The sequence below is a fragment of the Hippoglossus hippoglossus genome, chromosome 7 (genome assembly GCF_009819705.1).
Source record: "Hippoglossus hippoglossus isolate fHipHip1 chromosome 7, fHipHip1.pri, whole genome shotgun sequence".
Taxonomy (NCBI): domain Eukaryota; kingdom Metazoa; phylum Chordata; class Actinopteri; order Pleuronectiformes; family Pleuronectidae; genus Hippoglossus; species Hippoglossus hippoglossus.
This window is the reverse complement of record NC_047157.1, coordinates 22557414-22572529: the sequence shown is the minus strand read 5'-3', so window position 1 is coordinate 22572529 and position 15116 is coordinate 22557414. Positions and strand designations below refer to the sequence as shown.

At 39.3% G+C, this 15116-nt stretch overlaps 1 protein-coding gene across 11 annotated transcripts in view; it reads right to left on the bottom strand.

Moving 5' to 3' along the window:
• Positions 1-15116, bottom strand: part of camta1a (calmodulin binding transcription activator 1a) — a 281924-nt gene that overhangs the window by 257172 nt on the left and 9636 nt on the right. For all 11 annotated transcript variants that reach the window (XM_034591547.1, XM_034591548.1, XM_034591552.1 and 8 more), the window contains one exon: positions 11014-11117. In XM_034591547.1, coding sequence (XP_034447438.1) covers positions 11014-11117 — 104 coding nt within the window. The remainder of the gene's footprint in view (positions 1-11013; positions 11118-15116) is intronic.

The following is a 15116-nucleotide window of genomic DNA, read 5'->3' as shown; positions in this document are numbered from 1 at the left end:
ATAAATCAATGATTATTGCATTAGCCCAAATGCAGATGAAAATATATATGTCCATGAAATTACAATAATTGGCTTTATATACAACTTAAACATTATTGATTTTTATATTATTTTAGTTTAGAAAAGCCAAAATTAGAACAAAACATTTGTTTAGATTACCAAACAGACAATGAGTCATAGATGTTTGTTTTTGACTGCGAGCAGCGGCAACATGGCTACCGCTACTAGCCTGGCGACTGAAAGAAAGAAACAAACGCCAATAATTCCCATTTGAACTATAAACATCAATCTCAGTGCTACGATAAAGGCAGAGTGGTGTGGATAAGTAGGAAGTAGAGAGTAGGAAGAAGAAATGTTTCGCTCGAGACGATCGAGTGTCTGAGCTCTTTCTATAGACGACATCAGGATAAATCCGCCCCATCAATGGGTCAGTGGTCCGTAAAAAAATAAGGTGTTCACTGTGCACTATTGCCAAATTTCGTAGACCTAGAACGTAGGAAATTAAAAGTGTGAATGGGGTGTCGGGTGTTTGTTTACACATCTCTGCAGAAGTGTGATGCCAATGTTTACAAACACCTTTACAAACCAATCCCAGAATTATAGTGCCAGCTTAATCGTCACAGTAAGAGGCTCTTTGGGAGCAAAGCTGCCTTATCCTGCTCTGACAGCACTAAGTATGAAGAGATGTCTGAGTGATAAGAGGGTGCAAAGCTCCTAAGTACGAGAAAACAAAAAATACCAATAAAAAGAAGACTGGCGAGGAGTCAATGCTATAAACCTATGTCTGCAAGTAATACACAGTCACACTGTGTTTCTATAGCAAACAAAACCATTGCCACAACATTGTGCCATCTCTTGTAAGTACAGTGCAGTTTCTGCTTAGCGTTGCCTTTTCATAGTTGGAGGAGAAAACTTTATTCCTTAGATAGACTTCTTTACCTGTAGTACACAGCAGAACATCAAACGGCATCCTGTTCTTCTCTCACATCGTTTTCTAAGATGTCAGCCTGAAAAATGTGATTGTACGAGCAGCGCTCCCGAAGCATTAAGCACACTCGCTGAACAATGTAGCACTGGTCATGAACAATACGTTATCTGAAGTAATATGCATAATTCAGAATAGAGTAATTTTATTGCTTACCAGTTGCAGGAGTGGACTTCTTGTAAGCTCCAATCTCCTGACATAGTTCTGACAGGATGTGTTGTATTCCACAGAGTACAGGCAACAAGAGTAAAGCTGGCATTAATTTTGTTTGCAATCTCTTTCTATGCGTCTTTTTTTGTCTACTCTTGTCACTTGGCACTCTTTTGGTACTAAATTTCCCTTCCATTACATGTCTTCTCAGATCTGCCTCCTCTGTGAGAAGCAGATTTTCTCCGAGAAGCAGATTTTCTCCGAGCACCAGCTTAGATTTCTTTCTGTTTTCATTTTGGCAAAAATTGCGAAAAAATTCCTCTCTATTTAAATTGTTAGAGGCTGCTGCTTATTGTTAATTTCATATCAGTTAATTACGGCTGGAGAAAGAAAAATCTGACAAATTATATTCTTTTCAAACATATTTTTCTGAATATATTATTATTTGGAAAATGCAAGGAATTTATCAAAAGAATGGGCAGAATTAGTAGGTCTTACATAAAACACTACATCACCAGGCCGTGTAGTGCGAGTCAAAGAGTTTTTAATTTACCAAAGTGAAGAGCTTAGGCATGTTTACCAGCTCTAGAGACACTAATGGAAAAACATACCATACTCCATTCAAAGACTGAGTAAAAACATATTGGTTTGCAGATATGCACTTAAAAGTTCCGAGAGGTTTCTTAGATTACAGACAGGATCCTTGCAGTAAATATGATAATACCTCTGCCATTCAATCCCATTCATGGCAAGCAGAACAGAGGTATTTACTCATGTGAAAATCTACTGTATAAGGAACAATATAAAACTTTATTAAAGCACAGACACACGCACATCAAGTGCATAACTCATTTTCCTTTATCTAGTAAACAAAGATAAACTCCATTACAAAATGGTTCCGCGCAGAAAATGCCTGACCCAGCAATTCAGAGAGAAAGGTGGAAATCTTTCCGTCTGTACCTGAATAGCATTGCAGCTCAGTGAACACATGAGGGAAAAGGGAGACAGGAGATAAGAGTAAAAGGAGGGAAACCAGAGGAAGAGAGAGCTGGAAAGAAATCAAAGACACAAGCTGGGTTCAATTTAGAGGCTTCCCACAGGAGGTGGAGTGACCTGTATCTGCTACAATAGAGGTCATGCAATTTTGAGTGGATACTCCTGCCTTCAGAGGATACTGAGGACCCCTGCCTTGATGTGCGCATCCAGAGGAAAAAGCAAAGGGTCCCTATAGCATGCAGGACTCCCTAAATGACCCAACTGGTGGGTTCCTATTACAACTGCCTCACTACACCGTAGCCTCGCAATTGACACTTCACAGTAAGCTACAACGCTAGCAATCAGTGAAGCTATCAAGCTCACAGGAAGTTGCTATGAAGTCAGCCATCCAAAGAAACTCTACCAATTCCTTATCTTCCTGTTTTCCTCTTTCATGAGCAAAGCAAGGTGAGGAAAAAACTCCCTGATATATACCTAGTAAGTTGTAATTGAGTGGAAACTTCAGGAGATGAAGGTATCCGGTCATTTTATTCTACACAGGCATAAAGTAGGCAAGGTGTTCGTATTAAAACGCTTTTTAAAAAAAGATAGTGAGAAGTTATCATACTGCAACACTGTGGCTGAATTAATGTGCTCTCTGAGCAGCCAGGGAAAAAAAGTGTGCAGGCATTTTGCCATCTTCAACCTCAACTGAGTGGTTCAATGAGGAGCTGATATAAATAAAACCTGAACCTTGGTTAAAAAAAGATCCCCACAGGATGCGCTGCACCTACTCTATTCAGTGACAAGTTCCCAGAACCTGTTACTGGAGAAACATTGCAGGAATCTAACCCAGAAAAATAAAAAATAAATAAAAATAAACAGACAAACAACAAAAATTAGATAGATGGACAAACATGACCTTTTAATTTCCAGTGATTGCCCCAGAGAAGCTAATGAACATTCCTGTAAACATTTGCAAACGGTGGAAGTCATATTAATTACTCTCCACTGAGAAAACCAGGCACGGCAAGGAGCTGAAATGAAGATAAACATTTAATCAAGTGTGACCTTGTGTTCAATGAGGTGAATTCTCGGAGCACTGACGGCCATAAAAACAACTCTGACAGTTCAAGTTGGGCCGGTGTAATGACAGAACTGTATCGGGACAGTCCTGGTCCTGGTAATTTGACCAGGGTCGTTTTTTGAAATGTTTTAATGAGGTCGGGATATTCCACAGGGGATGGTCCAGCTTTTGCACCATGAGTTTCACACCAAAGTCTTAAGCCTGCAAACTCTAATTTATTTCGTTTGAAATAAAGCTGAGCTGGTGTTGAATACAGTGCTTTGAATGAATATATTACATATTTCTAAAACATTATGTAGGTGGTAGGTTGCAGTGTAATTGGCCATCATCAAGTTCCTACAAGGACATCATTTCTATGGATGACAATGTCAGAATATGATTTAGATAATGAGGTTAAACAGTGTTGTCAGGCATGAGTCATGGCAGTGACGAGTTGAACCGAACCAACGCACGGGGGCAAAAATGTGTGAATCGTTTTTCTATTAACTCGCGGCATCTTTTGCACTTCTCACATGTGTCTCTCTCTGGTTTTTTACCCTGTTAATATGGTTTTTTTGGTAGCTTTTCCTTACTCTTGCTGAGGGTTTAGGGCAGAGGATGTCGCACCTTGTAAAGCCCTTTGACAAAAACTGTAATTTGGGAATATGGGCAGTACAAATAAAACAAAATGTGGCTGATTGATTGATGCAGACGATCTACTAACATACAGTCCAAGTGGAGGAGGTTGCACACGGTTTCTTCTCACAAACAAATCATATCACAATCCTTTTCACAAACAATTATGATCCACAATCGGTTGAGAACAAAGTCACACAAGCCGATTGACTTATTACATCCATTTTAATTGTGGGTCCGTGTCTAAAACCCCATGTTGTCCTGCTGCAAGTGGCTCAAATGACTTATATTCAAATAAATGCAAAGTCATGATGAATTATTTTTTACCATTTTCTCGTGTAATTGGTTTGAAGAATTAATATCACAAAAAACTTAACCTCATTCAGCATATACCACAGTAAATTAAATCGAGAGTGAAGCTTTGTTTAGGTCACAAACCTGACACCCGCCCACACACACTAAATATACTAAATGTACTTTAGATTTAGGAAATACTGCTTTAGTGAGAGAAGCTTGAAACTGGATGGTTGTGGCAGAGACACCACAAAGAACAGAAACTCTGGAGTGTTGATTCACAGATTCAGAGCCATTGCTTTTATCTTTTCATATTTTAAATTAAAATATTTTAGTTTAAAAAAAAAAACACTGCAGAAAAAGCATTGCCTTTTTCAAAGACCAGATGAATAAATAAAAAAAAATTCCTTTATCCTCTGCAACTGTATTCAATGAATTTTTGTTTAATATCACAGCAGTGGGATTTAAAATCCCATAGTGGCACAGAGCAGGTTAACACAAATTATGTTTTAGTGAGAGCAGTGAATGATGCTTGTCTTTATAGCACCTTATCTCATAGTGTTAGTCTCTTAGGATTATCTGATCACACCCTTAATTTCATTTGTTGTGGTTTTTGATCACTTCTTCCCTGCCTGTTAACCCTCGCTGCCCCACGAGTCCACCGAGTGTTTCTACTGGAGCTACTATTCCGCCCTGAGCGGCGGCATATTGCATGTGGGCACCCTGCTGTGCTGCTGCCGGCGGTGGTGTGAAGCAGAGAGGATTATTCCTGACAACGGGGGCATTAAATGTGCAGCAGGCCGGTGGAGGCCCGGGCTGATGCTCTCTTGTCGGTTTTGGTTCAGCACCAGTTCAGAAGCAGTCCCCTCTAAGCTGAGTGGGAGCTCACAGTACTCAGAGCGTTGTGCCGTTCATTAAAGGCTGTGGATGTCACACCAGCTTAGACCCTGTGTCCTCCCTCAACCACAGCTTCATGCTAAACTCATTTGCCTCTACGTTTTAAGGTCCGACTTGAACTATAAAGTCACGTTTCCAAAACTGGAAAATAATGTGCTTTATAATGTAACAGCCACTTGTTAAAAATCACCAAGGTTTATGTCCAACACTGAGGGGTCTAATCCAGCTGTTGCAGAGAGGAAAATGTTGTTCTTGTCCACAAGACTCCAGCGGCAAGCCATAAGAGCCGTCATTCAAACTCAAGCACTGCTACAGAAGTACATAGTTAAGGGGCAAACTCAAACTGAAAAGCAGAAAAGTCTACAGCCTAAATAAAATCAGCTCCCATCTTTGACTGGTAGTTTCTCAACCGATGACACTCTTGCTTTGAATCTTACAGTAATACACAGCCTGAATCAGAGCTGTTAAGTGAACCAAAGAGTGAGAAGTCCATCTTGAAAAGTAGCGCTGGTAAAATAAATTGCAATTCTCCCGCGCGTTTCGAGTCCTGCAACCTTCATGCCGGCATAACCAAACATCAGGCTGACTCTGCTTTATCTTGAAAGGGATATAAGCCTAAAGCCGCTCCTGTGTGAGATGTCCTTCTTTAAAAAGATTCTAATCTCAGCCGAAATGTCTAGCAAAATAGAGGTCATGGTGCCAGAGCACCCGGCAGACAAAAGAAGCCGGCTGCAGACCTGAGAGGAATTCTGTGAGGACGTCTCACCTGAGAGACATGGGGACATCAATGGCTGAGAGAGCAGCGACACAAACAAGGAACATATAGACTTCCTGGAAGTATTTCTGCTTCCCTCTGCAAAAACTTACTCATGACAAAGTGGACTATCACCTTTAACAGAGGAGGAATCGCAGAAATGTCACTGATTATTTCCACTCAAAAAGTATTATTATTCCAATCATAACCACTTTTCTTTCAATAATACTTAGTATTTTTTTCTTCCCTGCTACAGTTGCTGAGTAAATTCCCAAGCAGCGCAAGGTACTTCTCTCCCATTGATAATTTGAAGGCTGATAGCATATTCGTATCTCGCAAACCGATTCAATGACGAGAGCACCGTTAAACCCTCTAAACTCTCATCCTCTCCCTTGAATTTTGATTCGATTGCTTTATCTAATTTTCCAGTAAATGCTTGAAATGTATTCCTGCACACCTTCTCCTCGTGAAACTACACAGGGGAATCATGAGAATGAGATAGAAATGAATAGTTCTGCATTAGCTTCACTTCACCTCGCCCGGCAACGCCACAGCCCCTGCCGCCCCATCCGCTCTCCTTCCAGATTAAAGTTTCCAAGCAGCAAGTTGTATCCTCAATCACCAAAAATAAAATGAAGTGTGCGCCTCCTCATGAATGAAACTGTAACAGAGCCATCCCCGGGTTTGAACAAGTAATGTACAACTGCAAAGAAGTTGGCAAAGGGGGAGAGGAACGAAATACACTTTATGAATATTCCTCATGTGCAGCTTTCAAGTGGCTCTGCCGTCAATTCAGGAATGCAAAGAGTGCCTTCATGGAGGTTCGGTGCAGATATGAACGTGCACAATTAATGGACATGTGGCAACAATGATGAGAGGAAGCTGTGAATTGATTTGTCTTTATAAAACTAAATAAGTGTCTTTTCTAAAACAGTGCACATTTGAGCTGGATAGGAGTCAAATAAAGAATTAACATGAGGAATCATATTGTATTTTTTTGTTCATTATGAAGCCACTAGATCACTAGTTTATCTATGGAAAGATTTTTAATACTTAAATATAATAGACAGCAATGTCAATAATTGTTATAGTATAATCATGAAATATGTAATAACATAAAAACATAAAATGATCTGTTTTCCAGAAACCAAACAGACATAATATATAATAAGGACGACATGGTTACTGGTTTTCACAGTAAACTATGGTAAAAATCCTGAAGGTCAGTAGTAACGTTTAAAATTTTAATAACCATTAAAACTGTGATTGATTCCCGTGGTGATTTGGTTGATACTGTGCAGCATTAACCAAATTTAGCTCATCTCCAAGACACAATAAACCTCCTACTGTTGTCAGGGGGAACTGAACATTGGAAAACACTGGTGTTATATTTGCTTTCTTCATCATTCTCATGATATTCTGAAGTGAGCTGATTTTACTTTTAGCTGATGAGACTTCTACGAAAACCTTTCGCATTTAAAGGTCATGTGAACCTGCATTACATTAAGATTTCATGGGGGTATATAAGCTTCTTTAGCAAGTTACAGCCATCTTCCTTTAATGTCAATGTTGCACAGTTGATATGGTGTTGGCTACATTATCATTTTCATTAATAATAAATATGTTGATTAAACGTAAAATTGGTGAAATTACTACAGTTAGTCCATCAGTACTTCACTTACTTTACATTTTTTTTGTATTTTTAACGATACCACAAACATACTGAAAATGTAATTCGCTCTAATCATGATGATATTTTGACACAATTTAATCTCTAGTATAAAATATAACAGCATGAATAATATTCCCAATAATACAAGAACAAACTGTTTCTATTATCAAATCATCCGCAAATGATTTTCTATTATTATAACTTCCCCTTACAGTTTCGTGGAACCCAAGGTGACATGATGAAATTGTTTCGACCAACAATCACATGGGAGCAGCAGGAAACAGAGAAAAATGACTTGCACAATTAATCGATGGTCACAGTGGTTTGCTGGCTGATTTTCTATCAATATAGCAATAGATGAATTGATCAATCATTGCCGATCTAAATATTTCAAACACTCAAACAAATTTCAATATGACAGGAGAACTATTATGTTACCTAGCAACTATAGTGTTCAGACACAAAGCAGCGAAACCGCCTGGGCTAAATATTGCTGTGGAAGACAAATAACTACAGCATATGTCACACAATCGATTTCCTTTTTGCTCTAATGAAGATTATCAGCCCTAACCTACCAGACGACTGAGATTCCTTTAACGTAAAAGGTGGGAAATTAGTGCATTAAGCATGCTGAGCCGGGGCCAGAAATATGCACTGAATTGATGAGGTGTCACTTTCACTAAGAGTCATACTGTTGCAGCGACAAGAGCCTCTCTGATCCCTCTCTTCCTGCCTGTCTGCCACCAGTGAGGAACAAACACTCTAATTTGCATGGTCTGCACAAAAAAGAAACGTCCTTGATTTTAGGAAAGGTTGCCTTGCTCTCTTCAACCCGGGGAAAACACTATTGGCATTCATACCACAGCACCACTGGAACCATCTTTTTTTTTTGTTGCTCATTCCCCCCCCCCCCCCCCCAATATCCTCTCAGCACCGACAAACATCCACAGAGGAATCTGTGGCCCCAGAAACACAACAGGGTGTTTTTCAATTTTTCCCCCTGAAATGTTTCTCCTATGTTTTAATTTGCTATGGAATGACACGACATGCTAACAGCTGCAGCCGCCAGTATTTATCCCCAGCAAATGCTTAGACGTACATTTTGAGATCAATTTCAGAGCCATGTAAATTAATTTAGACTGCTAGCGGCACAATGCAGGTCAGACAGGGCAAGCAAGTTACAACATCAGCCAATTAGAAACACACAAGCATTATACATTTTTTCTCATAACCGGGGCAGAGATTTGACAGATGGAGACTGGGATGAAAATGGAGACTGCAAGTGATGTAGCGTATGAGAAACTATGGATAATTCCGGCTATATCAATCACCACCGTAATTTCGTCTACTTCTCACACATCCATGTCTTTACCGCAATTAAATTAGTCCCTTCATCTATTTTCTAAAACACATCGACGACACAAAGTGGGTGTAAAATAATATTTTACTGTGTGTCAATGACAGATTGTCTTTTTGAATATCCTGTTCCTTAGGAACGAGCCTGTCTGGTGCCTTATCATCTGGTTGTTTTTCAGTCAATTAACTTTCATCACTGCAGATGACTATATTTATATGGTCACAATTTGTTAATCTAAAGCATGGATGGTTGATTTTTGCATATTGGTTTTAAGATTTGTCATGGAGTGTATTTAAGTCTAATTACAACCAGTTCTCTGAAAAGAGTAATCTTTTTTTTTCCAGTAGAGGAAATAAAAGAGATAAATCTATGAAGAATTAAGAACAGGGGAAGGTTTGAAGCAACATGCTGTTAGGGGAACTACAGTAGAGCATGTAGTGCATATAATGCAATTTAATAATGTCAAACCATATCAATTACTATGTGATAGAGCCAGACCAATGTGGATCTTTGGGGGTCGATGCCAACACTGATATTAGGGAGTAAAATAAAGTTTAGCTACCAATATATGGGCGGATATAGAATATATGTATAAAAAAGAAATCTGGCAATGACTTGTAGAATATTATTATTCAACACTCATGACAAAGAAATGTAATTGAGTCCTTATATTTTACTGTTTAACCATATAAGATTAATTGTATTATGGTTACAAGCATTTTTTGTATTTTTATGTAAAATATGAACATAAATGCTAATTTCTTTGTATAGTTTATTCTGTAGAATAAAGGCTTTTATACTGGCACATCTCTGCAACATAAAGGCTGATACTGATACATCTGTGGAAGTCTCATATTGGCTGATATTATCGGCCAACTGATATATCTGTCGTGCTCTGCTGCGATAACCCTTATCGTGAATATTGTTTAAAAAGGCAGCAAACAGCTTAAATAAATCCTTTTTTCAGAAATTACATATTTTATCTTGGCCTTGTGACTTCATAAAGAGAAAACAATATTTTTTTGTTTTGCTTTAAGATTAAAAATTTGGCAAAATAGCATGCAGGTGAACTAATCACAAGTCTATAGCAGATTAAGATTCAGACAGCAAAACTAATGCAGCTTTCTCAGGAGACTCTAATATTGTCCCTTTATAAACAGCATAAACATCAAACAAGACAAATGCCTGATTACGTATCTAATAAAAAAATAATTTAAATGTCTGTACTTCAGGTAAAAGGGAAATGAAAATGACCAGATCTGTGACAACCTGTCAAAGCAAGAAAACGATTATCGGGTTTGATTTGACGATGGATAAGTTGTGTCTCATCTTAATGTGATGCAAATATGAAATGAAAGACACCTCATGCTTTCACAGCACCAACGCTAAAAACCTGTTTACATCGCGAGGCCCTTGTGATGCTTGCCAAACAGAGCAGGAGTCTTGTGAACGAGACTCAACGAGAGAACGATATCAACCTTTGATTAATGCCAGACGGGGTTTTCCTTGCAGAGAATGAGCACTGGAAAATCCACAGTAAACACAAACTAGGAGATGAGAGACATTTCTCAACTGTCTCAGTTCAAACACGAGGAGAGAGGGAGAGAATGTTTCGTCTGTTTTGTGGTTTGTTCCCCGTATTTGACCAGAGAACGCGCTGTGTCACAATTAAACATCAGGCTATCCGTGCAGGCAGTGAATTCTCTACGTTAGAGATTTTGAGATGCAGCGACCAAAGACAAAAAAGATCAGAGGAAGCTTTGCATCAATATTAATAAGTTCACCTAAATTACAGCAAAGGTGATATTCCAAGGATTATTTCATGAGTTGCACTACAAATTTTAAAACATAATACAAATGGAATCTAAAGAGAAATCTAAATATAAAAAGTATATTTAATACAGTTATAACAATCCTGATATTCCCCGTCATGTGTAAGCTGAAGGGAAAATACCAGAGAATAAAGTAAACATAAAATATCTTCACTGGTATAATGTGAAATGTTTAAACGCTTGGCCTATGTGAGTTAAGAGGGTATATTTTTCTAGGGGTATATTTCTTTTAGATTGAGGAAACTCATGGAAAAGGCGTCGCGTTGCTTTGAAGAGAGTTCACACGTCTTACAAATCTGAAAAGGGCCTTGGAGAATAGGGTGTCTTTTAGACTGGCACCTTTGTAAAGAGATGGATTGAGAAGAAAGTGGTATGCTAAAGAGCAGTAGCCTTACCTCATTAGTGTTCCACCGGTGTCTCTCCTTTGGCAGCGAGGTGCATTTTGGTAGACATTCAAGCAGCTTCTTGGGCAGGTATATTTTCAAATGTCCATGTTCATCTGCAACAAGAGCAACGCAAAACAGGATATTTAGCACAGGCTCTATACCTTGTTGACTCGTCTCCCTCCTTATCAGGCCGTCAGTCTCTCTGTCACAAAACGCTCACTCTAACATAACTATCTCAAACCGAATTAGGAAATTCATTTAAGAAATAAGAGAGGACTGCCTGCATTTTATTTTGTGCTTGGCTAAATTATTTTACTGTGAAATGCATCGTATCAGGGGAGTTCGCCAGAAATTTTTCACTGTCAACTTGTAAAGGCTGTGTCTATTCATTATTTAGACACAATAAACACCCTTGAGTGATTTTACAGCGTATGGGGACTTAGTAAGGGGGCCTGTGCGCTGCACGCCAGAATGTGGTATATTAATAAGGGAAATAATTACAATTACCAGGCCCAATGCTTACATCATAATGCATGTCGCTCAATCCATAATTTAGATTTCACAATCAGTTCACGAGTATTGTAAAACAGTAGGGGTTAAAGACACAATCATGCATGAATGCATTCAAATGTTAAATTAATTCCAGTGCTTTCTTCCAGGTAAAATATGGAGATGGATGATGTGTGAACAAACTATACTTGTTTAGGAAGACCAGGACGTGTTGAATTTATAATATCATGAAGAACCCTATTACAGCTTTAATAGAACAGGAGATATAGGCTTACGTGGACATAATCCTAGTAATTCTCATACAACATTTTATCGGTAACAATGACTGCAAAAGCAGAAAAGTCTGTGATTGTCAATCACTGGGAGGTCGAAGACAGTGCTAGTGAAAAAAAAACACAATCTCAGGTGCATCAACATGGAAAAAAAGTCAGTGTGGAAAAGATGTATGGTTCATAACAGAGGGTGGAAAGACTTGTGTCAGATTGTGTCATTGAGGAAATATTTTAGCTTGTGCATCATCCAGACGAAGCCTGCCAAGAATATGAGCTTCTCTTTTTCACCGTAGCTGCCAATAAAGTTTAGGTTGTCCCCCCCCCCCCCCCCCCATCACACCCACTGTGAACCTTTAATCTTTTTGTATATGCCGCACTTGTAATGCATCTACAAGCTGTAAATCAAGCCCCGCAAATATTGCACGTAGTTAGTAAATCCAGGTAAATGTTCCAGCATGTGCAAATGAATCTGTTATTCAGTTTTAATGTGTGTGGATTTAATGTAAATAGATTCGCGGGAGGTGATGCAAAATGCTGCATTTATGCAATGCAATTTAGCTGGGAAATAAACTAAAGCTAAAAACCAAATATCATAGAACGAGGCACATTCTTTCATATTTATACAAGTGCAGGTTTGGATACTAGAGGGGGGGAAATGGGTGAGTAAAAGGGAGAGAGAGTAAAAAGCTTGAATATGAGTGCTGACTATGGATCCCTGGGGGAGGTGATGTCACTGGTTGATTGTAGGAAAAGAAAGAAAAAGTTCAACCGCAGAGAAACACCACTTTAAAAGCCAATACAAATAATGATCATGAGGATATAAGAAGATGCTTGTAGCTTGATGTACGTCACAGCGGGAACAGAGTGCCACTGCCCAGAAACCTCAGTGAACACAGTCGCTCCACGGTATAACGCGCGAGGTGGCACATCATCGCTCCCAGAGGAACGCACGGGTAGATGTGTAGTATTTACCATTTCCATCTGTACCTATAATTCTGCGTGTACACTCTGTTTTATATCAGCTGCACAGGTATCTGTAATCATCCGCTATGCCCAATTAAGAATCACATACAGCATCTGCTCCTCGGTACCAGAGCGCTTTCACTGTCAGAACTAGAAAGCATGCTGCAGCTGAATTATCAGAGAGCCAGCACAGACAGAAGGAGGCTGGTTTTTTGTACAAGGGGACTTTTTGTTATTCAAAAGGAAACTAATCAAGAAGCTGTAGTCTCATTTTGATGCACAGCCAAACTTTCATTATCGTCCAATAAAAGGGTCAAGAGGAGCAGAAAACTGAAGCCCACTCCAAAATGGGAAAAATCGCACTCGATCCACACTCGGATACAGCGTGGGTCAGAACAAAGTTTTGTCCATCTCCCATCCTACGACATGTGATCTGAAGAATCCCCTCTTTGCAGTAGCAGCAGAAGCAGACACATATGTCTGTCTCTGTGCGGATTATTCAGGATTCAGTGCTGCCCCCTGGCACCGCCTCCTGTGACACCATCAACAGCTGACAGGGCTAGATTGGAATATGTCTCAAGCATGTTGAGGATTTTATCGCCAAGAGAGTCGGGATCGAAATCTACCGCAGGAGGATTCGCCTGCTCAATCTGCCAGCAGGCTAAAATACTGGGGCTGAGATGAACATGAAACATCGAGGCTCCTGACAAATAGAATGAAAACTGTAGTCTCTCGCTTGGTTTTAATCATTTCACAACCTTATAATTACACCGGTCATTGCACAACATGTCTCTGTGCAAAGTGTTGCCGGCTTTACAACTCTCTGTGCCACGGAACCCTGAATTATGCAAAACACATCTCAGTTAAGTATGCTGTGCACATGAAAGGTGAAACAACTACCACATGACTGCATTTTACTTTGAAATCCTGGTCTTGTATTTGTCAGCTAACAACCCCCCAAGCGGCAGAGCAACCTGTAAACCCTGCAGGACTCATGTGTTAACTGGGTTTCTCTTAATCCTTTAACCTTACGTAAACACTTCTAAAATCAAATAAATAGGGTGTGATCAGATTACTAATGTGCATGTAACTACGTTAAATGATGCGAGAAGTCTTAAGCCTGTTAATGAGGACATTCTCATAACAACCTAATATATATTGAAGACATTACTGGAATCTTTTCCACTGGACATGTTCTGGGGAATATTTTTCTGTCGAAGCCTATAATATTTCACTTGCCCTTTTTGCATGATATTACTTTTACAAGGGGCGTTTCTTCCATGTTTTATAACCTGATAAACTGATTTTAAATCAGCCAGTTAAAGTTATGTGAGTGTATATAATGGTCAAAGCTCTAATTCAGGCGTTTTCAATGAAAACCTGAATTTCTGCAGCTAATAGTTGTCAGCTGAATTATCTATTCATGCAATGCTCCTATGGACGAACTAAGACAAGTATCAGTGGATTACTTTGATACTGTAGAAAACTTAATGGCTCTCTGACAATGTCTGGACTTTTTGGGAGTATCTTATTCTTTAGATTTGCAAGATTTGTAAAAAAAGATTGGTCATATATGCATTTTGTCTCTTTGCTCTGGTTTGACTGAGTTAACTGCAGCAAACAGGACATGGGTACAGTTCCAGCTTCTGACTGTGTAGATGCGCCAAATCAAAGGACCCGACTACAAACGAACATGCACCGTTCCCTTTCACCTCAGATAGCCTTTGCCTCAAGTCTTAAAGTGCTGTCTTTCAGTGTTTCATGGTCCCCACTTGCACTCACAGTCCCTTATTTCTAGAGCAGCCATACAGATTTATTACGGCCAAACTATGAAATGTTCTTGACTGGCCAAGTCAGTCACTAGACCTCAATCCACCTAAGCATCTGCTCCTCTTTCTGAAGATCCAGTCTGAAGGCAACAAGCCCCCAGAACCAGCAAGAAATGAATATGGCTGCAGGACAAGTCTGGCAGAGCAGCACCAGGGAACAAGCCAAGTATCTGTTAATGTCCATGGATCAAGGATTCCACACATACTGTAAATTGACTGCAAAGCATTTGCAGCCAAATATTTAATGTAATCAGGGTATATCTCATGATTTAACCTGTAAAATACTGCTAAGATATCTGGATGTGCGCAGTATATTCATGTTAAACTGTGCACGACATTTGCAGCATTACTGTTGTTGTAATGGACGAAGCACAGTAGACAGAGCTCTATCTAATGAAGTTCTAGGTTTTATCCATCTCAAATACGAGCGCCTGCATTTCTTTGTAAAACAGGCTAACTACTGTCGTGTTTCAAATCGTCCACTATGCTCGTGGTGTTAAATAAACCATGTGTTTTAGATGTGACACTTGTTATTCAG